Source organism: Haemaphysalis longicornis, unplaced genomic scaffold, assembly GCF_048455015.1.
Source record: "Haemaphysalis longicornis isolate Haplotype H1 unplaced genomic scaffold, Haemaphysalis longicornis Haplotype H1 scaffold_1, whole genome shotgun sequence".
NCBI classification, from domain to species: Eukaryota; Metazoa; Arthropoda; class Arachnida; order Ixodida; family Ixodidae; genus Haemaphysalis; species Haemaphysalis longicornis.
Window position 1 is genome coordinate 215,858,108 of NW_027526203.1, and position 27,514 is coordinate 215,885,621.

The window sequence follows — 27,514 nt, forward strand, 5'->3', positions numbered from 1 at the left end:
AGTAGCCATGCAGGTTGTTAGGGCGCCTGGATGGCCTTGGATGGCCTTGTGCTCCACCGCCTCTCCGTTCGCCGGTGGAGCGCACAGCGCTCTCCGCCGAACGGAGAGGCGGCGGGAGAGGGCGCGTGTTGGAGAGCACGTGGTTTCGCGAGCAGGACTTTCGCCGCTGCAAAGTTGGGGGTGCGAGAATTATGCGAGGAAACGAAAAATCCAAGTTTCGGTGGCTCACATTAGGGGTGCGAGGATTACGCGAGTGCGAGGATTACGCGAGTAAATACGGTATGCGAGACCCGACACACTGCAGAATGAACCCTGCCTTTCCCACACTGCACTGTCCCTGGGAATTTTCATGTGCATTGATCCCTGCTCCAAGATACTGTGCTCCCCAGCTAGGCCAAAGGGCCATTCTTTCCTAAATAAAAAAAAAAGGTCCTTCATTCACTCAAGACCATCAGGATGAGAATTTCCAAAATAAAAAAAAATAAAAAGAAGAAGAAGAAGAGAAGATAAAGAAGAAACGTGCCTTCAGCCAATGATACAACACTGACTGTTGGAGAACAGCTGCACGCCGCACCTCCAACAAAACAAATAACTCAACATACTTAAATGTGCACACTTCACCATGTTCTAATTTAGCTGTGCCCGCACTCACAGGCACGTGGCTGGAGCTGCTGCTCCTGCCCCCGGAGCTCAGTGGTGGAAGCAGGGGTCGTTGCCCTGGCATGCACTTTGATGCCACTGGTGGTGACTGTGGCCACTGCCGGACCCCACGTGGTCCCTGCGGCTCAGTGCTGGCCAACCTCTGCCTCGGCAGCGACCGTGCAGTGCTTGACCTCGAAGACAGGGTCCGAGAGGAGCTGAAATAAAAATATGCGTTCATTATATTTTCTTTTTCTGTTGAAGTGTTTGCTTTTTTCCTCCTCAAATTTTTTTTGTTTCCATTACTGGAGAAATTTCTGCAACTAGCAACTACGGCGAATGGTTTATACCCTCTGCAGCAATACCAGTTTCCGTCTCTCTCTCTGCCATGTCACAGGGCCTTTGACCACACCATTCACAATTTTTAATGCAGCCAGAAAAATTTAAAGGAGCCATGAAGAGAAAATGCAAGTTGGTTTTATTCGAGAGATTTCGTGTTTTATAGTGCCCCCAGCGCTTGTCCGGATACAAACGGTGCTTTATTCACTGAGAAATTAAACAATTTAGGTTAAAATTTTGACTTTCCCGCTCAATCGTGCGTTTTCGTGGATCCAAATGACATCACAGGAACCGACCGCTATGGTCCCTAGAAATATACGACCGCTCTGCAGCCTAGAGTACCTTCATTCACACATCCGCCGTACAGGGTAGAGACACGTATACGCTGGCGCCGCCATTTTCGGTTGCTCGCTCGCCGCCGAAGCACGTCACTGTGTCAAAACCGCGCTAAAATTATCGCCGCAACGCGGTTTACTGAAGAAGTTTGAATCATATTGTCTGTTCCGCGTTGCTAGGTCTCGTGGGAAACGAAAAGAATAACGCGTTGAGCCCGTTGGCCCAATTGCGGCGGCACAGGACCGTTCAAAGGTTGTCTCCACCCTGTACAGCGGTGTTGGTTTGTTCCCGAGTTTCTTTACGTTCCGTAACCTAGATGGCGCCACCATACCGTGGCAAGCGTTTGGTTTGTTTTTGCCAGCATTTAAACCTGGCTTGTTTTTGTTCTGGGAGAAAATATTCGTTCCCTGAAACAGTGCTCGCTCGACAAATGGGGTCACGTAAGACACCGTTGCTTGCGTCAATCGGCCAGTGTCGTCTGAGACAACCCCAAGCCCCGTAGTGCTGTGCAGCTAAACCAAGCATGCTGTGCGCAGTACGAACAGCAGAACGCATCAGTACTTCTATGTTTACATGTGCTTTCGTAACTTCCACTGTTTGTCCCATCATTCTTATTGCTTTGTAAAGAATGTGCCCTAAATTTAAGCGCAAATCGCTCGTTCGTCTAGTTTGTAAGCTCTACCTAATTTGCGTCTGCTTCTGCCAGCCTCCGCCAATCGCAGAGCTTAGCTCATGTGACATCACAGGTTCTGTTGCGGGAAATGAGCTGGTGGGTCGCATGACCATTCCCGTTTTTCCTAATTATGTAGCTTATTTGAGCGAAGTTTACGTTAAAAGTGGTGTCAGTATGATTCTAACGAGACAATCTTTTGAATGAACCAAACTTGTGTTTTCTCTTCATGGCTCCTTTAAGACAAGCCACAACACCACTGCAAGTAATGCTTGTACAGTGCGCGTCAGGCTTGTCTAGGGCAAGCGAGAGCGCTGCTTCTGAGCGTGCTGGCGACACCTGCTGATAGCGGCTGGGTTAGAGATAGCTTGCCATTGCGCGTGCGCGGATTTCGGACAGGGTCAGGCCGGTCGTCGTTTAGCATGTGCCACTCTAATATGCAGGCGCCACCACCCTCGAGGGGCGCTTATCCTCCACAGTGCCAGCCGTGATTGCTGACAGGCCAGATTATCCCCGCGGGTGGTTGCGCTATCATACAAAACGACCTGCGCTAACCTTCTGAACCTCAAGTTTTGTAAACGAAAAGCACGCAACAAATGCACTGAAGCGCTTTCCGTCGAAGCTTTTGTGCGATTACGTAACGGCTGCGATGATAATCCACCACGTCAAATTACGCTCTTACCCCCGTGTCACCGCCTACGGCTGGCACTGCATAACAAAAGCTCCCCTTGCGGGGTGTGGCGTCCGTAGGTTTGAGTGGCCTATGCTAAAAGACGACTGGCCCGAGCCTGTAGGAGAACCACGCAAGCGCAATGGCAGGCTATCTCTACCCAGCTGCTATCAGCAGATGTCGCCAGCCTGCTTCGAAGCCGCGCGTTCGCTTGCCCTAGACAAGCCTGACGCGCACTGTACATGCACCAAAGTTTTTGTTTCCCTGTTAATCGGCAAGTATGTGAATGCTTAGGGAAGGAAACTTGGCTAAAAAACAGCTGAGTCAGTTCATAAACATGGCAATGAGAGGGAGCTGTGCGCTGTCACAATGACAACTACATACTGCAGCCACTTTTACACTATACATAATGATAGCCCCAGTGAGGAGCAATTCGATAATCTTGGATGACCCAGTTTGGACTTATGACGGCTAATTGAAGAGGGCCGAAACTTGAATGTTTGCTTGGATGACCAAGGGGTCTTAGATTTTGTGCTGAGCTGATTGGCATGCATGTCCCATAAGCGGTGAACGTACCCTTTACTGCCTTGAGACCCTGAGAAAATGTTATTGGGCGCTTATCTTGTCGTTTTTGTCGCGACGTCAGTATGGTGAAAAATCAAAGAAATGAAGTGTGTGAAGCAGGCCACAGATGGGGGAAGCAAAATCACCAGCCACGTGCTGCCCTGTAATTTACTTCCTTTTTTAACAGGACTTGAAGCAAATTTAAAAAAACAGAAAGCCAGTGCGATCTCCTCTGCAATGATCAGGAATCAGAACTCTTGCAGATACAAGTGAGCAAACAAGGGAAAACTCCTATCGGGACACACCAAGGCTATAATACCATAATGGAAGGCTGCCGATTCATTTACACTAGACATGGGTATTTTGAATGTGCGCAGAAATCTCCACACATGGGCTTGTTCTTCACCACCATTAGAAACATTACTGGGGCAATAAAACCTGCAACCATGTGCTCAATAGTGTAAAGCCTTAGCCACAGAGACATCCAAGTGGGTGCTAAGAAGAAACTGCTCAGTAGCTTCCTGTGCGTGCGAATAACCCGACTACCGTTCCGTGACGTACTACCTTGGCATGATCTTTACTCTTGATTTTTGGGCCCCAAAGTGGCTTGTACATGAGCACAGCCGTCGCGCAAACGTACATGGCATGCCTAATAATTTACAAGGGGCTAACTAGGGCCAAATGATATTTTTGTCACAAAGCCTTGAAGAGGCTCATTGACAACAAGCAATTTATTTCAATAAACACAGTAGCCAACTGATTTTGCAGACCTGGAGGGGAGCAAAAAATAGTTCGAATAAAATAGCAGTCCGAAAAATCCGTGAGTCACCAAAAACAAATGTTACTTCATTTAAATAGAACTGAAGAAGTCGCAAATGGTTCCTTCCCTTAAATTCTTCCTTCGTGTGAGAATGTCTGCTTGCATCTTCTGCAAGCGTCACGTTCCCTGCAAGCGTCAATGTCTTGCATTGACGGTTGCGGGCGAATGGCCTCCAAGATTAAAGTTTTTACCCTGACGGGAGTCGAGCCAATTCCCCATATAATCCGAAGCTAGCCAGGCGGCTTAGGATTCAAAATGGCATGGTCCTGGAGTCTTACCATAGCTCTGTCGCAGAAAATTTGGTCCGGAAAAGCGAACTTATGGCTTTATTCTGTCCGAAACATCCATTGTTCATATACATTACTCCTATGGGACAACTGGCGGTTCTTCGGGAAAGTCCGGAATATCCAGCAAGTCCAAATTTTTGGAGTTCGAAAAAATGGTCGGCTACTGAACAGATTCCCTCAACCAGCAGTTGCGCAATAATTTTTAAATTTGCCAAATCCAGTCTACCAAATCCAGCCTCTCACTCAGTGCAATTTCTACATGGGTGCTGCACCTCCCACAGATTATATTCTGCAAATTTGCCTAGTGTGCATTGCTCTAGTCAAAGCGTTGTATTAAGAACTGCACACTAACCAATGGCCTTCAATTAGCTGTCTTGCGCAGTCTCCACATGCCAGGCCTAAAGCTTGAATACAAGCTTCCTTTGTGAGCTACATTTTGGAGCTTAAATAAATTTTACCGAACAAAAGTGTCAGCCTACTTAGTACACACACCTTAATGCAGGTAGTCTGGGAAAAAAAAGCATATTCAATTTTTTTTCTCCTAAATGGTCAATTGGATGGACTTGTCTATGTGCAAGCACAAAAACTAAATCTCACCTCGCTCTTTCGGAGAAGCGATCCCTAAGGAGCTTCGGTGTCACTGTCAGCACCCCTTCCAAACTGTCCTCGCAGACATCAGCTTCCTCATCTAGTTCCCAGGGTGACTGTCTTAAACCTGCACAGCACCGAAAAAGAAGACAGGCCAGGCTAAGTAACAGCAAATTACACATTTGTAGCCATACAATTCAAGTGTGAAATGGGCAGGGGAATAACACTTGCAGCAGTGGCACGGAACCACACTGAAACCACCAGGGGCAAACCGCCTGTTATAAGGGTGTGGATTTTTGTTTTTACCTGCAACCATGCACACAGCCTTTTAAATGTTCTTGATCACGGGTATACAAAGTGGAATATCATGCGAACCGGGAATGCAACAACAAGGTTCCACCATAAAACATAAGGCATTAGATCCATAGCATTAGATCCTTTCCACAGAGGATATACGGGACACAGCTTTTCTGCAAGCTTCAGCACAAAAAGGGAGAAATGGCTCAATCACCTTAAACAATGTGGACAAGCCCAGGGCATCACTGAGATCTCATCCGCCACTGTGATCGGTTATCCAGGTCCGTCGTAAATAAAGTGAACTCGCCCATCAGTTTTTTCTAATAACATTTATAAACCTTGAATAATAGCAACAAGGTACCTAACAGACCACAAGTAGCCCTTTAAAGGAGCCATGAAGAGAAAATGCAAGTTGGTTTTATTCGTGTTTTATAGTGCCCCCAGCGCTTGTCCGGATACAAACGGTGCTTTATTCACTGAGAAATTAAACAATTTAGGTTAAAATTTTGATTTTCCCGCTCAATCGTGCGTTTTCGTGGTCCCAAGTGACATCACGGGAACCGACCGCTCTGCAGCCTAGAGTACCTTCATTCACGCATCCGCCGTACAGGGTAGAGACACGTAACGCTGGCGCCGCCATGTTCGGTTGCTCGCTCGCCGCCGAAGCAAGTCATTGTGTCAAAACCGCGCTAAAATTATCGCCGCAACGCGGTTTACTGAAGAAGTTTGAATCATATTGTCTGTTTCGCGTTGCTAGGTCTCGTGGGAAACGAAAAGAATAACGCGTTGAGCCCGTTGGCCCAATTGCGGCGGCACGGGACCGTTCAAAGGTTGTCTCCACCCTGTAGCGGTGTTGGTTTGTTCCCGCGTTTCTTTACGTTCCGTAACCTAGATGGCGCCACCATACCGTGGCAAGCGTTTGGTTTGTTTTTCCCGCATTTAAACCTGGCTTGTTTTTGTTCTGGGAGAAACTATTCGTTCCCTGAAACAGTGCTCGCTCGACAAATGGGGTCACGTAAGACACCGTTGCTTGTGTCAATCGGCCAGTGTCGTCTGAGACAACCCCAAGCCCCATAGTGCTGTGCAGCTAAACCAAAGCATGCTGTGCGCAGTACGAACAGCAGAACGCATCAGTACTTCTATGTTTACATGTGCTTTCGTAACTTCCACTGTTTGTCCCATCATTCCTATTGCTTTGTAAAGAATGTGCCCTAAATTTAAGCGCAAATCGCTCGTTCGTCTAGTTTGTAAGCTCTACCTAATTTTCGTCTGCTTCTGCCAGCCTCCGCCAATCGCAGAGCTTAGCCCATGTGACATCACAGGTTCTGTTGTGGGAAATGAGCTGGTGGGTCGCATGACCATTCCCGTTTTTCCTAATTATGTAGCTTATTTGAGCGAAGTTTACGTTAAAAGTGGTGTCAGTATGATTCTAACGAGACAATCTTTTGAATGAACCAAACTTGTGTTTTCTCTTCATGGCTCCTTTAAGGAACAAGTCTACATTAAGTGAGAAGAACTTCTTGCTGGGCTAGTTGGTGAATACATGCCATGATTTGAAGTGCGACAACAACACACGGACGAAGAACAGAGTAGACGAGACAGGCGCATGTACATTAAGTACATGGCTACGCACTATGCTGAACAATGCACACGCAATGAAATTTCATCTGCAACGTCAAACGAAACTTTTGATGGTGCAATCCAAAGGGTCGCGAATGCGTGCCTTGATTGTGCTCATAAGGAGAATGCAGGAGACCGTGTTTCCCAAAGAATCCAGCTAGAATGAACATGACCCACAGCATAAGGATGTAAGCACGGCCACTTCAGCATCCTCATTCTCTGGATGTTGGACTCCTTCAGGGAAAGTGCTCCGACTGCATGCAGCATTGCTGCCCTTGCCACTCTCCCATACAGCCAGCCCTTCACCTTGATTGGAGTGCTATTCCTTTTATGAAATACCCTCGAAACTATTTTTTTTTTTGCAGTTCTGCCATGCTGCTTGGATTATTCTGGCTACTTTGTTCTTCTCGTTCCCCATTTTGTTGGCTGTTGCATTCCCGTATCTTCTGAAGTTCGTCACCCTCCTGATTTCGAAACCATACCGTCCGATGTCCTCCCACTCCTGATTGCTTGAACTGTGGGCTACGTATTCTGCTGATTCTCCGTCTCCATACAGTCTGCGTCAAAGAACTTTGATTAAACTTCCAGGCTCAAGCTGTAGTACTCTATCTAGGAGACTGCACAGATATCGCAAAAGACAGGACAACTCATTACGGCCCCAGCGCTCACTCCTCACTTTGCTTACCAAAGACAAAAAAAATGGGGGAGGGGGGAGGGAGGGCTGTAAACCAGTTTCAGTTTTTTCTCTCACACAAGAGAACAAGTGAACTCTGGAGAAAAAGCCTTTTTGCAGGCTTTCAGCCTGCAGAGGGTGCCCCCCCAGTTTAGCAATGTGCATTTTCTGGAAATTCCCCTAGTTCCAACAAAGCCAATCACTTATGAATGAGCTGAATGAGTCGTTCTTGATATGATTCTGAAGCTGAACAAAGGTGCATATCAGACAAAGCACTTGCTGCATTTACAGGGAACAGACAAGGCTAGCCAACTGCACATGGCAGTTGTGACACCCCTGACACCGAGCTGCAGCAACACCTGAGCTTTGAGGCATAGCCCAGTTGTAGCTGCGGCAAACCTAATGCCACACAGCTAGGCCAAATGACTCAAATTGCCTGATTGTTCTTCCATAGCAGAATTCAGGCCAATTAATGTTTTTTAATGCATCCAAAATCACAAATATGGGCATTTTTGCATTTCGCTTTCCCAATAAGTACAATACAGCCTCCTCAAATGAAAAGTTAACCTGTGACCTTACCTGGAGCAGTACAGCATCTTTGAAAAGCAGTACAGTTTGAAAAGTTTGCCTGGGTAACAGCCACTAGTAAAAAAAGAAAGTGCCAAAATCAAACTTGCCAACTTGCCATTGTGAATCGACATACTGAGATGGCGGGGCAAATAAAAGAATGTTGCAAAAACACTGAAGTGAGCCAGTAAACGTACCAACAGTCTGCTACCAACGCACAGTGGGGGAAATATGGGAAAAAGTCGACATCAAATGGCCATGCCAAATGATCTAAAATTTCCAAATTCTTTTTCCTGGCCATTCATTTATAACAGTCACCATTCATTTATAACAGTTGCTTTCTGACAGTGAGTGGGTCGATTGTTCACACATTACTGCACTGCCATTTGGAACCACTGCCTGTTTAAAATGAGTAAAGCTTGTCCAGAGCGCAAGGCGAAAGTACACAATTCCTGGGTGAGCCACCTTAATCTTTGGAGCTGAAGGGGTTCGCACAATCACCGTACCTTGGATTGCAACCAAGATATACATGCCAGCATGAATGCTCTTTTGTGTAGGGCAGCAGTAGTGATACTTTTGAGAACAGTGAACGCAAGAGTTTTTTTTTTTTTTTTTTTCCATTTACTTTGTTGGCCCCTGCCAGAGTTTGCAGCTAAATTGTTGAGACCAAAGCACTGTGCCTCCAACCCTATTCTGACTTTGCCTGCAAGCAAGTCAGAACGAGCTTTTGGGAAGATGGAACAGGCCCCCCGTATGACCTAAAGAATGCAGTGATGCCCTCAGACACACTTGCAAAGCATCATCACAGACAAAGTTGCTGAAACAGGGAAGACCAACACTGAAGCTTCGCTTCTGACATTTGTCCAATAAGCACGAAGTGGACTACTAATGAGTTATGGGATGAGGCCCAACCAGCAGCAACTGAAGAAAGCCACCTTGAATTGTGTGCCAAGGGAAGCGACATTAGAAAACAGAAGTTTTAGCATTTCACCCAAGCCTCGTTGTCCCACAGCATGCAGTGCGAAATGGACCACCAGTGGGTCATGCGATAGAACCCTAGCATAATACCTCAGGAGATTTGACCAGCCTATACAAAGCCACAACTACAGGAACACTGCCGCTATCCCTCGCCAACCCAACAAAGCATGCTGAGTGGACGGCCAACACCACATCACGCGACGCAAAGGGATCAAGATGAAACAGGAGCTTGCACGGCTGCCTCATCACTTAATCGAGGGGTTAATTGTGCCATGAGCAGACTATGTTTCGAGTCTTTTCAGTCAGTTTACTGATTTTTTTCCTTACTAGAAAAGCTCTCAAAATGGCCACTAGCTTCCTTTGCATTCAGTCTTTTCACCAATTTGTGATATCAGATGCTATGGTGCAGCCACGAGTATGCGGGATGATACTGCAAGTATATATTTATCCCATATAAACAGCGTAAAAGCAGGCAAGGTCAACATTGCCAATGAAAGACAATAAAATAAACATTCTGGAGACCAAGGTAGACGTACACTGCACTGCCAATGAGAGAGAGAGGAACAACATTTATTTGTCCCACATGGCGTTGAAGGAAAGGAGATGGAGCCCCTTCACCCTCCTCGGACAGCGGCTAGAAGCCCTTGGGCTCCGGCAGCATCTTCGGCCATTCGGGCAACCCGGACATGGACATCCGGGTCAGAGCTGCGCAGAGCGGTCCCCCACTGCTCCTTGGTCAGAATTAATGAACAGGATTCTTCTGGGGACATTCCCAAATAATATGGCCCAGGTCTGCCCTGCCCATACATAGCTAACACTTGCTCGTATAACGCCAAGGGTAAAAGTGACCATACGTGACCGCATTGGGGAATGCCTTTACCTATAAGACATGCCATCCTACAAACTGCGATTTGTCGACAGAACTGTGAACGGGGGGATATTTGACCTGTTCCAATCTGGAATGGTTAATTATGTCCCTGAATGAGACTATGCGGTTCCTCCCCATTCCATCCCAGCAAGCAAAAAGTGCTCAGATGTTTCCTCAACGTGATCGGCTCAGTTAGCCAAACCTTGAGCCGCGTTGTGAATGCTCTCATTACTAGGAAGAGGCGAGCGTGCAGGCGTCCATATAATTTTGACCTTCCTCCGGTCTTTGAAGCTGATCTGAATTCTCAGGGCCTCGGACAAGACTTGTCCCTTTGCAAAATCCCAAATTGCAGTCTGAGTTACTGATAACAAATTCAGCTTGTGAGGAAAGCCATCACCACGGCAATGGCCACCTTCTCTGCCGCTTCTGGCAACGACGCGAGTATCATGCTGCTAATTGACGATGCGGTTGATAGCTACCACGGTCATGCCATTACGGGCCACGTATTCCATGGTGCCCACATAAACTATGTTATCGGTGATTTTGAATCTCTTTTGTAAGGCAAGGTCACTGAAGTACTTTGTGAGGCAGTCACCATGCACACCTGGAGTTTTCTGTCCTCACCAAGTTGCAGGAATAAACCAACGCCCTGGAATAACACGTGGAATAAGATTACATGAACTGAACTACACATCTCTCATAAATAAGTTCAAGGAACACCTTGCAGCTACTGAAGTTCAGCATCCAGTTAAGCCTCAACTTAAGCTGCTGAATGCAGATCCTTGAAACAACAAATCTTGCACTTATCAAATCTAAAAAAACAGGAGAGAGAAAAAGACAAAGAAAAGGCTTACTGAAGGAATCGTGGTCACAATGGTGGTGTGAAAGGTCTAACCAGAGCTGAACCTGTGACAAGGACACGTAACAGCAGCAAGGTCAGTGAACCATGCACAATTGTAACAGTGCCAAAAAATGGTTCATGTGAGCAGCTAAACCTTGCATCCCCCAGTGAAATGACACCGCACGCTGCAACTTCCAAAGAGGCCTGTCAGCCTAAGCAAACAGGTCGCAAGCACACGCATGAATTGAGTGAGAAAGCCATTGCATCGCTTGCACTCCCTGCAACCGACTGCAGAAACTTGGTGCAGACACTACTGTGGCGTTCGGACTTTGATACCGGCAGCCGACACCGTGCACCGTATTCCGAAAGAGCCGACGCGCGTCCAACCCCGCGTTTGCGCAATGACCGTCCTTCGGAGACATCCCCATGCTGATTCCCAGGCGCCCCGGGCGGTAAGGATTGGATTGGAAAAAACTTTTAGGCGTCGCGTATGAGCGCGGAGCGTGCAACGACCGGCCAGCCATTAGTTCCCCAAACCAGCTCCCAGCCCTGCCTTCCCTCCACGCACCAGCGGAGGGGATAACAAGGCCCGCACGCCCCTCAATCAGGCTCCCCACCCGCTGTCGTCAAAGCCGCCGTAGGAACCATCCGAGCGCGTGCTCCCACATTCCAGCCGAGATTGAGACAAAAGTATCACCACCTCCCTCGTACCCACCTACGCAGGCCAGTGAGCCTCCGGCACCTCAAGTTCCAGAACAAGAGTCCCAACCTTCCCGGGACAATAGAGCAAGCACACCCTGTGCACCCCGACCCCAGAACGAAAGGTTCCGTAAGCGAGGTCCAGTGCCAGCCGCCTTACTGACCCGCTCTTACGAGTCACAGCATCTAGCTGGGTAAGCGCGCCGGCACCAGCCCAACTTCATTGTTAATTAAATTGTTTCTATAGCCACACCTGTGTTGCCTCTTTTCCCCTAAACTCCGTGTGGACCCACCTAGTTGGTAGTGCGAGGCTACCACCCTATCGGGGGAGTCACCGCCAGCTCCTGGGGAGCATTGTCTGTCAAGTGTGCCAGCATTAGCTCTAAATCTCTGTAACCCTCGGGTGCATGGATCATGACTTGCCGATGTGGCATTTTAAGCACTCCACTCCAGCATCTCCCTCAAGTCACTTGGAGGTAAGCATTACGTTGAGAATGTAGATCATTGCCTCGAGCTATTGCACGATACGTCCACATTAATTTCTGCAACGCAAGATGCCCATGATGAAGCGCAACACGCAAATTAACATGCCAACCGGAATCGGAATAACTAATGAAGAGGGCTTTCCAAGTCATCTCTTACTGAATGAAGTGCGGCAGTTCATCACGCAAGCTGCAAATGCTGTAGCAGCTTTCAAGAGCAAAGACACTACACACATGCCCTTCATCTGCACCAGGCTTCTAGCATTACCGCCATTTCCCCCAAAGCTGCACGGAGCGCGAGCGAAGGCTCCAAAATCGCCTAAACAGTTGAAACAGACTGTATGCTGTAACGAATAACATCACAAAGCAGTGCGCACCACAAGCATAAGACATGCTTTTTCTGCAGATTTCCACATAACACAGTTGCTGAAATTCACTACAAATGCCAAGCACCAGACGCATGCTCTAAAATTTAGTGACTGACTAAATACTGCATGCCATGGTACAAAGCAAAAACAATATGAAGTCGCAGTCACAAGCATAAAACACTTTTTCTGTGGATTCATGCATAACATAATAATGGAATTGCAAGTGGTGACTCTGCTTTCCGAAGACCTGCTAGTGAAGGTAGCAAATAGATACAGGCACCAAGGGGAGCCCATCCTCTGTGTTGTTTGTGGCCATTAAGTATGGCAAAGAAGCACCTGAGGTGCAACAAGGTTTCAGATCAAACAAATCTACCCAAAGCTTTCCACGATACAATGACATCTACAAGAGAATTTGGGTAGTTCTCCCCTATAAACTTAGTCGTCGTGGAAACTCGTGGTAACCTCTTAGGGCCCCAATAAGAGTATTAAAAAGCAGCAAAAAGTAAGCTTTGATGTTGTTTGTGCCTTAGCTTTGTGCATTTGAAATTTTAATGAAATTTTAAAAATTCCCCTCAGGCAAGAGGTGCCGTAGGAATCTGGTCTTGCTAACAATACAAATCTGCCAAACAACCAGCAAGTTGCATTCTGGCTAATCTGGAACAGGCAATTGACGAGACTTACACCTCTCACTGGTAGTTTCCTCACTTGTTATAGCTCTACTGCCCTCGGCTGTCCTGCCACACACCTTGCACAAGGATGCCGATTTGGTAGTCAGTTTTATGAAACATGGGCAAACTATGACCATCACAGTGGCAACTTCACGGCTTAAAGAGGTTCCTTCAGCGACAAAAGGATGTACGCCAGATATGCACATGCAGACAAGCATTTCAGCTTTTTGCAGGCTGGAACACAGCTAGGAAAAAAACTGACAGTGTGCTTAGAAGAGGACTAGGCTTTGAGTTACGTCAAGCCAGGGCCTGCTTTTGTATGTTTTTCACCTACTCAAGAGGACTGACTATTCCCTTTCAAGAAACCTCTTCCAGGCTGCTTGTCCCGAAATGGCACTGGCGCTGTCACGTTGAGATTACACGGGCCTTCCAGCATGGAGCCATTGTGCAAGAAACTAAGGAGAAACAAGGCTGAACCAAGCAGAGCAGTGCGTACGGTGAAAACCTAACAGCTGCACCCCCTCCCCCACAGTACCTCGGGCCAAAATGTGGCAAGGAGTTCATCTACAACTTTGCTCTTTAGCACCTCGTCCTCGGCTGACCAGCCTGGCTCAGTGTCACACTTGCTGAAGGGGGGGAACAGGGAGAAACGAGAGGCTTCATTAGCTTGTCCACACCTTTACGAACTTGTCCGAAGAAAAAAAAACTGCTCTTAGCAAGCGTTACTATATCGTCTCAAAATACACATCTAAATGGAGACTCAAATGAAATAGTCTGAACAAACCTGCAGCCGCAGAATGCATAATTTCGTGTTTGGCATTTCTTCATGCCTGGCATCCTTTGCCATTGAGCTTCTGTATTTTCATTTTTTACATGGCCTTCAAAGAACTAAATCATTATCCTAACCACTGTAAAAACTTGGCTATTCATCTCTTCTTTAGATGACCTACATCCTACTTATACAAGTAAACACTTGTGCAAATACTGTCTCTTCCAAATATGAAACAAATTTAATTGTTTTTAATTTTGTACTAGCTTTGAGAACTCCTATGTTCAATATTTACATAATTTTCATGTCGGCAATCGACGGAGCTTCCGTTCAATGCCTGCCTGCCTCCAAGTCATGTATTTCCTGGCCAGTGCCTTTGTGAAGTACTAGAGATGCAGCAATAGACATATTTACCTGTCTGTTGAAGCAGAACCCGAGTTGGCAAATACATTTTTAGACGCACTGGTCATGGGAGAGGCAATCCTTTTGCCGGTAATGCTGTTGTAAGAAAGAATGTATAACTTAATTAATAAAGCCCATAACAAATAAGTACACTGGACTTGTGAACTGGATGATCAAAAAAGAGCAGAAATGTAAAAAAAAAAAAAAAAAGTGAAGTTTAGGTACAGCATTTTGTACTCAGTCTTCACCAGCTTACACATTGCAAAAATACAGCTCCTAATTGAGTGAAAATTCGTGAAACTATGCAGCATTAAAAAGCTCCCGAGAACCCTGACCACTACAATTTGCGAAGCTCACTAATAGGCTGCGCGTTTTTCGGGCAAAACTTCCTCGTCATATGAAAGGCAAGCACTAACTGCATTGATGAAGAGCACTATGTTAAGGCAAGATGTACGGCTTTTGTTACATCTTGATTAGTCGAACCATATAACATAGTACTTTTCATGCCAAAAGTGTTCCAACAACAAAACAACCAAATTTGCTCACATTCAATATCACACCATTTGGGAGGTATCCAGGAAACTTCCCTCAAATGAGGTCTTATCAAGAGAAGTTTCAGCTGGAACAGGACAAGGGCAGTTGCTTGGCATGCGTGGCACCCACACTGGGCTTTAAACCTAACATCAGTTTAAACTGCGGAATGCAATACATTACCTCGCACAAAATTCTGCAGGGCCATTTTGGAGTAAATAAGCCGTGGTGCCACTATTTATATGCCACACACACGGAGGGCAAGGTATGACAGCAACTCCTACTGTAGACCTCAGCCCCTCAGCAAGCGCCTACAGAATGACAAACTCAAGGCATAGGATTTCACCGAAAGTAAGGAAACCGCTGCTTCCATCGATCGCACTCAAGCTTGAGCTCCTGGCTTAGGGCAGCTGCCTCTCCATCCTCGTACAGGTAGTTGTCCACAGCATCAAGAGTCTGCTGAACTTGAGCGGTTGTGATGGCATTGAAGTCCTGTGTAAGGAGACCCAAAGCAAGGTCTAAGCACACCCACCGATAGAAAAAAGGGAGTGTGGTTGAATTCTATCCCCTAGTCTGGTTAAAAAGAAAAAAAAAAAAACAGCTCTCACACTGTGTTAAATCTTTTGATACAGAGGAGCTGTGGTTCTCTTGTATCGGCTCGAATGTCAAGATGTGCTTGCCCGAGAATGGCAGCACCGTCACCGCACAAATTTTATGGTTCACGCAAAGGAATCGGCAGCTAAACGTCAGCGGCAAGAGGCTCCCTCCCCCAGCAAAAGGGGGAGGAACACGCCCCGGCTGGAGTTTCTGTATATCGCGTAGCACCAAAGTTGCGCGTCTGATTGCCACACGCCGCAGGTTCCCCCTTACGACAGGAAAGTCTGCTTTCAGTGCTGCGCGCAAGACCCCGTTTCCAGTCAATTCTGCTCAAGTGAGCAGCAGTAGTTACAGTGGCAGCAGCCGCACAGCTGATAAAAGCCATCGACTATCCCCGCAGCTGCTGGCACACGCCCAGTCCTCCGCGCTGCCGCCACTGGCGCAGCGGACTGGCAGCGGTTCCTACATGCGTGACGAGCAGCTTCCCCGCACAACTTCAGAACTTTAAGATGGCAGATGGGCACACAACTCTGCTCCCCTGGGGGAGCTATATACAGGAACTCGAGCCCCTGTGAGACCACTGTGCCCTCTACCGATGGGTCTAGGAACCTGCTCCTACACCTGCACACGGAGTAACAAGACAGGAAGGAAAACGACGCTTCCTAGGGTGGCCAGAGAGTGCTTGGCCTAGGTTAAGCTAGCTGCGCCTGTCGTGGTAGATGAAACTGCGCGGCTGTTGTGATCGGAATTTCCGTGTGCGGCCCCGGAATGAAGTGTGGCCACCATCATTTTGTCTCAGATGCTGCTACCCTCTCCTTCGCCGTTGCAACTTCGAAGCTTTGTATTTCGCATTAGTTTTCATTGTGACAATATCTGGTCGCTCACCCTCGCTCATTGCAATGGGCTGTTTCACCTCCTATATATATTCTTGCTCCATGCCCCTGTGTGACGCACGACCTACAGCAGATGGATGAAAGGCTCGACCTATAACAGCTCCGCTGTTAAAAAAACCCTAACAACTAGCTTAACATACAGTCAAACCCGGTTATATCGTACTGTCAAAAGAAAACACCTATCAGTTTGATATAGGGGATAATTCGATATAAGCAAGTTAAGGAATTAAACGTCATAAAAGCACATACTATATTTAAAAACACTTTATTTATGAAACTGCCTTACTTTCGCACAAAATAGTCCAGTATTTTCTGCTTGAACAACCTTCGCTGCCTGAGACCGTATGCACTTCTCCACACTGTTTAATGAGTCGGGCAGCTGAGGCTGCAATCTTTCACCTTCGCAAAGAAGCGTTGGACTAGTGCGAGTGCACCAATCACCACAGAGGTTGTGAGAAAAAGATCACAGTTGCTTTCGTCATTGCGCCTGCTTTCACTTGCACTACGATGTTGGCAATGTAGCCTTACAAACTCTTCCCATGGTCGTGCACCATCATCCACAAGCTTGCCGACCTATCTGGCAATGGAGTCTGGAATTTCCGACAGCTTGCTCCACACTTCGGCAACACCGGCAATGGCTTCATACGCTCAGGATTTTCGAAGTAATCACTGGTATGCACAGGCAGCAGATTTGAAGCAATTTCGGGCAGTTTCTTCAGTAATATCTGCCCAGAACCTTATTCAAGAAGATTAATCAAAGCTCCCTGTTGACCATGCTGAGGGCACTCTTGGGATCTCGTGCGCTGCAGGGATTTCCAACCTCTCACCGCGTTCGACTGGATTTATGATTGCCAGCTTCCCGGCAAAATGCGAATTCGGCCGCTTCACGCTAGCTAGAGCAGCCAAATAGGCATTTCTGGAGCTAGCCAACACAGCTACACTTTGGGGGGGGGAAAAAAAAAGCCCATAGATGGCAAACAGCACAAACATAATGGACGAAAAAAAAAAGTTCAGGGAAGCTAGCACTCCCGCACAAGATTTGAATGGTGAAGCTGTTGTAGGTGAGCATTTCCGGACCCATAGTTAAGTTTATTTTCATTGTTTATTGTTTATTATCATTGTTTATTTGCATAGTTGCGGTGCTAGTAATCGTTGTCATATACACAGAAGATGTTGTCATCTTCTGCGCAGCGAGTGGTGGATGCAAAGTCATCCTCGGCATTGTAGACTTCCACGAGCTCTTCATCATCAACTCGAGGCAGCGGTGGCGGGATGTGCAAGTCGTCTTGCGAAGGAGTGGGACGTTCGTAGCCATGTCTCCAATTATCCATAATGGCTTCTAGAGAATGCGGCGGCCACGGTGACCTCTCCCAAGCAGGGTGTCTCTTCCTTGTGGAGCAGTGGAGTTGCTTTTTTTTTAATTTTTACATGCGCAGTTTTTTTTTTTTTCCTAAAGCCACTGTGCGTGCAGGGAACTTGGCAGTCGCCGCGAGGCACGCACTCAAAAGCGCTCAGTTGCGAGCGCTCAGCCTTTCGTTGGTATTTTTTCCAGCAACAGCAAACTTACAGTTCGTAAAACAGCTTTGCTGTTAAAAAAACATGGAGGATCGGATCGGCCAGGATCATTTTCTGCATGGGGGTGCGATAGTTCGCCTTAAAGGGTAGAGGGGCACCACGATAGGGAGAGTGAGGGGAAGGAGGAGAAAGAGCCGCCCGCTGCCCGTGAGTGATTGATTGATTGTGGGGTTTAACGCGCCGACGCAACGCAGGCGATGAGGCGCGCCGTAGTGGAGGGCTCCGGATTAATTTTGACCACCTGGGGATCTTTATCGTGCGCCGAAATCTCGTACACACGGGCGTTTTTGCTTTTCGCCTCCATCAGAAAAGCGGCCGCCACGGCCAGGAATCGAACCCGCGACATCGTGCTCAGCAGCGCAACGCCTTAGCCACTGAGCCACCGCGGCGGGTTGCTGCCCGTGAGTGGCTGGGCTGAACCACTTTTATGTGTGTGCCAGCGGAATTTTTCCTCCGCCTTGAGGGAAAGCCAACTTGGGGGGGCACTCCTGCGGCATTTGCTGTTCAACGTCGCTGGTATTTTTGTTCGATGTAGGCGTAATTTTGGCTACATATTCTCACTGCAAATATACTGTGACCAGAAATATTTCGATATACAGAATAATTCAATTTAAACAGATTCGATATTGGCCTCGAGACATACCGTGGCGCCACCTACAAGTGATGTCACTTGTAGGACGCCGAATCGTGTTGTCGTCTGCTACAACACATTTCCCGCGCGTATGCGGAAGCGCGTTTTTTTGTTGTGGCCACCGTCTCACCCCCTCCTTGTGGATTTGATGCAAATTACCCAAAAAGTTGTCTGTAAACCAAATAATTTGGGCAAACAATCAGCGACTTGCTTGTTCCCGGCGACACCACCGCATTCAGGTAGTTGCTACCATCGCGACCCACAGCTCTTACGCAGCCAGCTAACGCCAAGGACGATGTAACTAATGCCGAGAAAAGTACGCTGTAAATTCATTATGAAATACTTGTGATGGGACATGTGTGTGCAAGCAAACACCTTGTAACAGCGACGGAAACGCGCCGCTCACTTATGATCTCACCGCGCGAACTGCTCGTATTGCCTTGCAAATGAATGACTACACGAGAACGATGATCAGATTGCTTCGCCGCACATGCTTAAAAGTATTGTTATGGTCTGCAGTTTGGATTAATCAGTGCCTATTTCCCCTACGATGTTTTTATAGCCATGCCCGGATTTGATTAACGATCACTGCCGTAGCCTGTACTCTGCATGGCTGATGTTTACTTTTCGCCACAACTCGTCCGCAATGTATGAACGGTAAGAGGAGGAGGAGGAGGAGAGAAACGTTTATTGGAGTTTTTAACGCCTTCGAGCGGGTTTGGACAAGGCTACATTTAGTCTTCATCAGGTGCTTGGCCTGGTAATTTATAATTGCAGCATGTTTTGTATGTTTACAGTGAGCCGGTCTTTCTCAAGAATCAATTTCAAAACTCACGACTGCTCACAGAAGGCGAGGCTGCGTACAAGGCGAAACACGTCGTTAATGTTTTCGGGTCATAGGGAGATTTAGAATAGGAGAACCGAGCGTTGGGGGTCCCCATGAAGTTAGAGGAACCCAAACGCAACATGCTCATGCGCGACAGGAGGGCCTTCTCCAACACCTCGCAGCCGGCTTCGGATGCACGTAATCGGATGTTGGCAACTTTAGGCTTGGTGTCGCAGCAGATATTTCATCGCCGTTAGAGTTGCGAGTGACAGTCCCTAACAGAATGTTTCACCGCTCTGGGAACTCTGTAAGCGCGGTGATTTCCGTTTAAGGGGGGACACTGGTCTTAAAACAATTTCTTTTAATTTTCAAGTGAACTCTGTGAAACTTGTCAGTCTTGCTGCTTTTTTCCCACTGATTTCAAATATGCCAGTATTTTTTCAGTTGGTCAATTAGTTCCCAAGATAATTAGAGATAATTAGCCATTTTTGCCCCCACAATTAACAAAACAGTGTTGGTCACAAAACTGTAATCTTTATATTTTCCATTACTATGAACCCTGCTGAATGCAATCTTGGAAACAGTTTTTTGATGCATCGCTTGGAACTAATTTTACAGCTCATTAAACTTCGGTGTTTGAAATGGGCACTGAAAATGGTTCCTTGCCACTGGTGCTACCGAAGTTTAATGAGCCGTAAAATTAGTTCCAAGCGGTGCATCAAAAAACTGTTTCCAAGATTGCGTTCAGCAGGGTTCATAGTAATGGAAAATATAAAGATTACAGTTTTGTGAGCAACACTGTTTTGTTAATTGTTGGGGCAAAATGGCTAATTATCTCTAATTATCTTGGTAACTAATTGACCAACTGAAAAAATACTGGCATATTTGAAATCAGTGGGAAAAAAGCAGCAAGACTGACAAGTTTCACAGAGTTTACTTGAAAATAAAAGAAGTTGTTTTAAGACCAGTGTCCCCCCTTAAGTGATCGACGATCAAGATACCTGCACGGCCTCGGCCGATTCTTGCGCGCAAGCATAGCCATCCTTCGGCCGCTGGCCACACCGTGCGTGAACAGGCCGGCGCTGCCGGGACCGACCTCTGCGGCCGGTCGGCGTAAATCGCGGCAGATATTTGAGCATCGCTTTGAAAACCACAGCTGATGACACTACCTATCAGAATTTTTCATCATACTAACATCCACTTTCACCAATCTGGAACTTCTTTTCCACGACTTGTGTGGTTTTAAAAAGCGGCGACAAGTTGTTGCTGCCACGACCTGCGTCGGTTGGAGCCGCACCGTCGGCCGTGCGGGCAGGCACGGCAGGTGCGTGTGCTTCTGCGAGCAGTTAACGCTTCACGATTTCCTGCTTTATACATTTCTTGCAAACAAGGGAAATCTAGAAACTTCACTCGGCGATCGACGTAGTCCACATTGTTGATCGGGGAAACAAGCCACTGCTTACGCTTCGGTCGCATGCGTAATACACCACCACGCTCATGGTGTTTGCGGATAATCTACCACAGTTGATACGGTTATACAGTCACCATTAGGTCGAACTGCGCTTGACGCACTGAGAATTAACTTCAAACAACGGAAATTAACACGAAAATACTTTTAGAACGCGCTTCCTGAACGAAGTGTCACTCGCTGCAAGCCAACTACGCAGCAAGATAGGAACGGTGATCCTACAAGTGACGTCAAAACGATCGCAGCGCCGGCCTCTCCAGTGGTGGGCCTCGCGGCCAATAGTCGGGTTCGACTGTGTTTACAATTAGCAAAACGTTTCCAAAGTACTCTCAGACTCACCAAATTCGAGGGGCTCTTCTAAAATACCTGAGGCAACAACTCGTCTAAAGAGTGTGGGAATCATGGAGATCCGTGACCTCAAGTCAGCGCGCACTTCGGGTAAAAAAATCGTCACACCTTTTCGTGTGTTTTGAGTATGAGTGCATTCATGTTGTTTTTGGAAGCTGGTGGCAGGACCGCTGATACTCATCGCTGTACACTGCAGCGCCTTCCATTCAACAGTTTCTATCAAACGTAGAATCTAATGAGCAGCCCAATTTTGTATTTAAGCACTCTTTTGAAAATTAAACTTGTCGTCAACAGCTCACTAAACAACACGTCCTGCCATTCTCCATGTTTTTTCTCTTGGCAACAACAGGGCGCGAACAATACGGGTGACCAGTAACAACATGCTGAATCCAGTTGGTACTACTAAGCGTCCACTAGAGGAATGGCGATGACGCAGTCGTTAAGTGAAAAAGGGCAACGACGAACAAAACTATCGAGGTTAGGATGCACCCAGGAGTGTCCCCCCGCTACAAAGTGGAGCCGCCAAGCCGTTATCATCATCATCGTCACCACCTAGCCATATTCCGAAATCTGACACAGTGCATCCCTCTAATAACCAACTACTGCAGAGTGGAAGCAAAAAGGCCTCTCGCTTCCCCATACTTCAGTCTTGGTCCTAGCTTCTCCCACCACCTTTAGGCACAGTTTCTGTCAAGAAGTTTGCAGGCCAGGCCATAAGTATTTAGGCAACAAACAGCTCAAACCAAAAGCTTAAATCCTGAATGCAACCGAAATATTTTATGCCACAATGCTGGTAAAATAATATTTTTCTTGCCCTGTGCAATCCTTGTGCTAATAAAGTTCCTTCTTTCTTACTGGTATAAAATATCTCGGCTGCTATTGAAAGTTCCCTAAATTTCTACTTTGTAGCCTTGAAACTTTTGGCATGGCCTAGCAGAGGCAGATCCAGACTGACCTTTCGAGAAGGCGTGCAGGTACTTTGAAACACGACTATGAGAGGAGGGCTTTGAAACACGACTATGAGTATGTATAGGGAGCATTCCCTCTAGGCTTGGGATTTAAAAGTGCTTGGGTGGGGTGATCACCCTTTTCCCCCTCTGGAACTGCCCCCATGGCCTACAACTTTAGACAAAGGCTTCAGGTCCATAGCCCCCATCGCTGCCACTTAACTGAACTTATTCCTATACACACATTGCTTAAACCAGGAGTAAAACCCGAGCCGCCGAACGCTCAAAGCTCCAATTCGCAAAAAGTGTAGTGCTGTTAGCGTTTTTACATGGTTTAGAAACAGCACGGTATTACGAGAACACAAAGAAAAGAATCAGACAGCACAGTGCTTGTCCTGTCTGGTTCTTTTCTTTGTGTTCTCGTAATACCGCACTGTTTCTAAACTATGTCGCAATACCAACTCCCCCAACTTTCCATCCTGTATGTTTTTACGATGGATACAAAGGTAGGTGGTGGATGGAGCCATGCATAAAACAAATCCTGCATGAAAATAAAAACAGTAATGCCTACTCAGAAATTCCCTCGTATGCTTTGTATAAAACAGCCAGTTGCTTGTTTTTTTTTTTTTAAATAGGTCCATATCTTCCTTTCCTCCTCTTCTAAAAATAAATATGCCTGTAACTCTGCACAAGCCAGTGCCTTACTTTATTTTTTTTTTATGGACATAGGAGGCTGACCATATCGCCAGCCCAATACCCTCTCACTCTTACAAATGTTTACTCCTCGTTAACCCCCCCCCCCCCCCTTCCCCCTTCGTATCTCACTTGAAAGAAAATGTTCCTAGGCCAGAGAAAAAGTTGTCACACGAAGGAAAATTTTTTTTTTTAAATTGCAACCAAAATGCGCACGCACACACACACACACATTGCTGCTGACTTCCTCGTAGGATGTCTCCAAACACACACAGCTAACGTTTCACAAGGCTTTGGCCCACCACAAGTTGTGATTACAAAATTAGTTAATCAGTCAATAAAAAAAATTGTTGCTTGCTTTCAACCAGGTGGTTTTACAGAACACTGCACATGAGCATTTCATATGCCGTGTTAGAAGTTTTGCAGCAAAGTATAAGAAGAGCATAAACTGGTTGAAGCCGGAGAATGGCAGCATTCACGTACCTCATCCCACGAAGATGTGGCAGTCGGTGCAGTCTGCTCGGAACAAGGGCTAACATCTGCACCGCTTGAGCAATCCACGCAGTACGTGCTGGAGAGGAGGAGGCAAAGGTGCACCATGAACGCTACTGATAACACAGCAGTAATGGCATGCAGCGCTGCCTCCTAACTTGCACGAGACCAGGGTGTGCTGATTAGCTTAGGCTGCCACAACACTCAGTTACACTGCGCGAAGGGTCAGAAGGCTCTACACACAAGTGTGGGGGCAGGGCAGTTTTTCCCTTCCGTTCTCACAAGCCCAAAGTAAAACCAGCCTCCCTGGACCTGTTACAACACTGGCCACAAAGTGAGCTTCCACAAGGCCTGGTCAAATTAGCATCAAGGAGTGGCTTCACCGGACAGTGATGTGGTGTTCAAGTCGTGCAGACTCCAGCTTGGCTAGAGTAAGCCCGGCTGTGGTTTGTGTACTTCCTTCAAACAAAGGCTATTGCCCAGTTCCACAGCTGCATGTTGTCCCTCTGCCTTTCTTTCCCCAGCCTTACATGCATGACAGAGTTTGGAAAACTGATAAATGGCAGCAACTCGCAGACACTCTCTCACTTAGTACTTATTACGTCACTGGTGGCCAAGGACCAAAGCCACCACCAAGAAACGCAACTGTGCGATTGCACTGGTGCCTCTAGTTTTGTTTGATCTTGGATGCTAAAATGAAGACCCTACGCTGATGACCCTGTTTTAGAGTTTTAGCCCTATTGCAACGCTGGTGACTTTGCGTAGCATAAAATTTCAAAGTATTTTAATATTTCATTTCTTTTTTTTGGTGAAAGCAATGTCTTTCAGAGCCAGAATGAACTTCAGCGATATAGCAAAGGGTAGTTGTTTCAAATTAAACAAAGTTGTATTTTGTCTTCATGGTTTCTTCAATGACTAAGCACAAAAAATGTGAAAGCCTTTGTAGTTCTGAAGAAAAATGTTCGGCCAGAAAGGGCTAAGATGTTGAAGGGGTCAACCTCCACCCTACTTCCTAATAAGTGCACTGAACTGAGGCAAGGAAGCTCAGTAGAAGAGAACTAAGAACAAGTTGTGCTTTTAGGAAAAAGCAAGGTTACCCGAAACATGTCCCTTACCCCAAACAGTTCTGGCTGTGCTTTTGTTACATATCACTGGAAGATTGAACCCTTTTTTCTTGTAACACATAAGAGACTAGTGAATAAACAAAGAGTGAAATCCAGGTATGCCAATGCTAGTGAAGTGGTAACATTATAGCACGACCCAGGATTTCACCTCCATGCATGTGCGTAACAGCGCCTAAAGCCATCAGTACATTAGACCCCACCATAGACACACAAAACAAACTCAAAAATTCTGATGGCCATGTAGCACTTGTACACTGTAATAAGAGTTCATACACCGGCTTCCATTACCCCCAGTGCATGCTTTGACACTTCGGCTTCTTTCATTTATAACAGGTTTCTTTCGTTTATAACATGGAGTAGGGCCACTATAACACGCTGGTCAAGGGGCCATTATATGACGGACTCAAGATGACAAGGCAGTAGGCAGTTCTGGGTCCCCAGAACTTGCCGACTGGTAAAAGTGTTCATTTTCCAGATCTATGCTAAAGAAGTCTCCACACACAAAAACTTGAAGATGGTTTGATTACTGCTAAATGAATTTCATGCCAAAAATAATGAAAGTTGGGATTTCAATCTTCTGTTTCGTTTTCATTTATTGGTGATGCAAAACAGTATGCCACAAATTGAACCGACTGACTACCACCAAGACAGCCAAACCAGTGCAGCGCTGCTACTTAGCAGAAACTAGTGTCCAGCAAATGTTCCCAGATGCATTTATCTTGTGTTTACATGGCCCATCTCCCTACTGCTCTTTTCAGAAAAACGGCTGAACAAGCTCCCTTTCATCATTCACAGTATGTTACATGGCAAACAGTAGTGTGGAAAATGTACGAGATGGCAGTATTTGTTTTTCAGTTTCGGCACTCTGCATTTGTAAACAACTGCTGCTGCTGCGACTGGTATATTTGCATTCTTAGGATACAGGCCAACTTGCTTTCGCCTTTTAAAGACCTTTCAAATTAGACCACCTAGTGTTCCTTTTTGAGACCTGAAAAGCTTGTACATACAAGAATTTTAATGCTGCAACTCCACAAGAAAACCAATCAGCGCATCCAGGAATTCAACCAACAACTTCAGACGTGGTAGCACAACGCCTGGGCGACCAATCCCTTACAGCATGCATGCACATGCACATACACATGCAAAAAATCTGCACCAGTGCATAAGTATCGCACAGAGACAGCATGAAAACTCCTCGGCTGAGTTGGTTCAAAGCACAGTATGAGACGACTAACCCAGTGCTTCGGGCGACCTCCTCTTCTGTTGCTGCTGCCGCCTTCTCTACTGGGAAGCATAGGTGCATCAGCCTTGGCCAAATTAAATATGGCTATGGCAACCTGCTATCGCATTAGGCCTTACCCGTAAGCAGGGGGACCACAAGCTTCGTTTTTTCAGGTATGTATGTTCTTAAAGATACAATTGCATTATTTATTCGACCTTCGCAGTTTTTTTACAGTGAAACAAAATTGGGAGCATTGACTTTGTTTTAAGGAATGCATACGGAGACGAAAATGCGTATATATTGCAGAAAAAAAGCACGCAACAGCATTCCTTCACACAACCTGTTCGCATACAGGCAAGAACAAAGCTGTATGCCCTTCGCTGTTAAGAGATGGGGCCGGCTAATTAGAAGCGGCTTGGCATCACTAAAAGTTAAGTTCAGCGCAACAGATGATGAAAACTTCGTAGATTTTCGGTAATATTACAGCTAAGAATGGAAAAACAACGCCAGCCGTCACCGCCGCTGCGGAATTCGACCGTAGTCGTGTGGTGATGCCACGTTACATTGCACGGATTAAATTAAGGAACACTATGAATTAGCCCCTGAACAGCACTTTATCTAGTGCGGCTTTCGACACAGCCGGCAAGACTCGGATGCCCAAGAAGACAGATAAAACCAAAGGTCAGCCCTCTGTTCCATACGGCAGGCACTACTGCATACGTGACAGTCACGGCAGCGAAGCATACATGTCAATGAATGCAGAGTGCAACGGTACCTGGCATTTGGTGTTTCGTAGCAACTGCCAGGAAAGCCTGCTTAGCCTTAACTCCACTTCCGCTGTGATCGCCACCTGGATAAGCTCCCCGAAAAACTAAGCCGCAAGAATCGCATCATATGCTTCGCTATATCAGTGCGTGCATGAAAGTTTTGAAAGCAACTTACACGGCCTCTTCGTCGCTTAGGGGCCTGTCCGTTTCAACAGCGAAGTTTGGCTTGTTCGCGAGGACTTGGGCGCCCGTGACGCTGAACGAAAAACACGCAAAACGCATTAGCGGACGAAACCCGAGCCCAGCTCGAGTATGTTTGACCTATGGCCCGACCACGTACCGTTCTCTCTTGCGCAGGCACGTTGCCATTGCCGATCCAGCCGTCGAAATCGCCAAGCTTAACGGGCTATCAGCCACGCAGCGAAGTCATTTTTAAAAGGCATACTCTTTCAATGAAAGCTGAGTTGAACAGCTTGCAAGCCGAGCAAAGACCAAGGCGCTTGTAAAGAAAGAAGCACGGGGAGCAGCAAGCGGAAAGGAGGCCCTCACTGGGGACATGACGTCACATCCGCACAGCTGTTGACTTGGCCGGTGCCGCCGGCGTTGGCTGGTTTCATGCCGGTTTCATGTTAGCCTAGTAGCTCGAGCGTTGGGCTAAGTGAATTTATTTTCATATGAAACTTTCATTTATGTTCATATGAATGAACTATAATTACTGAGGGAGGGTGGCGCAGTATGAAACTATCTGGGCGGATATGATTGAGTGTAGACAAAAAGCAATAGCACTGCTGTTAGTAAGATTTGCAAAGTTATGAATAGCCGCAACGTACAAAACGGGGCTAATAGCCCGTTTACATTGACCCGACGAGGGCGCGTTGAGTCGAAATAAACAGGTTTTCGGGTTTTCTGGACTCAACCGGGTTGGGTCAGAGAGCCGTCGCGGCGAGTCCAGTCGACTCGGAGGCAGGGGTGGGTTGGCTCGCTCGTCGGCTCGTCGGGCTGAGTCGGCTAGAGTCGGCGGGCCGCGGGGAGCAGGATACCGTATTTGCGCGGTTCTAACGCGCGGGTAAGTTCACGAAGGAAAATTCGAAAAAAAAAAAATAATTTGACACTGACGGTACTGCGCAAATGAAAAAGACGTGACACCACGTACCTGGCGGAGAGATTTTATTTGGCGTATGCAGCTGTGGAAGCCAAAAATGATTGTGCTTCATAAGATTGCTCATCCAAGCGCTCCTGCTGGAAATAATACCGG

The 27,514-nt window shown here is 46.8% G+C and overlaps 1 protein-coding gene across 3 annotated transcripts in view; it reads right to left on the bottom strand.

The window, feature by feature from the left end:
• The window catches only part of LOC144141820 (uncharacterized), a 37,410-nt gene extending 10,596 nt beyond the window's left edge, over positions 1-26,814 (bottom strand). For 2 of the 3 annotated variants that reach the window (XR_013316711.1, XM_077673312.1), the window contains exons 1-9: positions 26,600-26,814; positions 26,435-26,515; positions 23,138-23,225; positions 15,023-15,168; positions 14,158-14,241; positions 13,510-13,600; positions 10,771-10,822; positions 4,923-5,040; positions 653-857 (exon numbers count right to left, since the gene is read on the bottom strand). Coding sequence is in view for 2 of the 3 variants with exons in the window: in XM_077673312.1 (XP_077529438.1) it covers positions 653-857; positions 4,923-5,040; positions 10,771-10,822; positions 13,510-13,600; positions 14,158-14,241; positions 15,023-15,168; positions 23,138-23,225; positions 26,435-26,515; positions 26,600-26,628 (894 nt within the window). In the remaining variant the exon portion in view is untranslated. Of the gene's footprint in view, positions 1-652; positions 858-4,922; positions 5,041-10,770; positions 10,823-13,509; positions 13,601-14,157; positions 14,242-15,022; positions 15,169-23,137; positions 23,226-25,505; positions 25,589-26,434; positions 26,516-26,599 lie in introns of those variants that run through there. The other variant, XM_077673322.1, reaches the window with a different exon arrangement.
• Between the last annotated feature and the right edge of the window lie 700 nt (positions 26,815-27,514).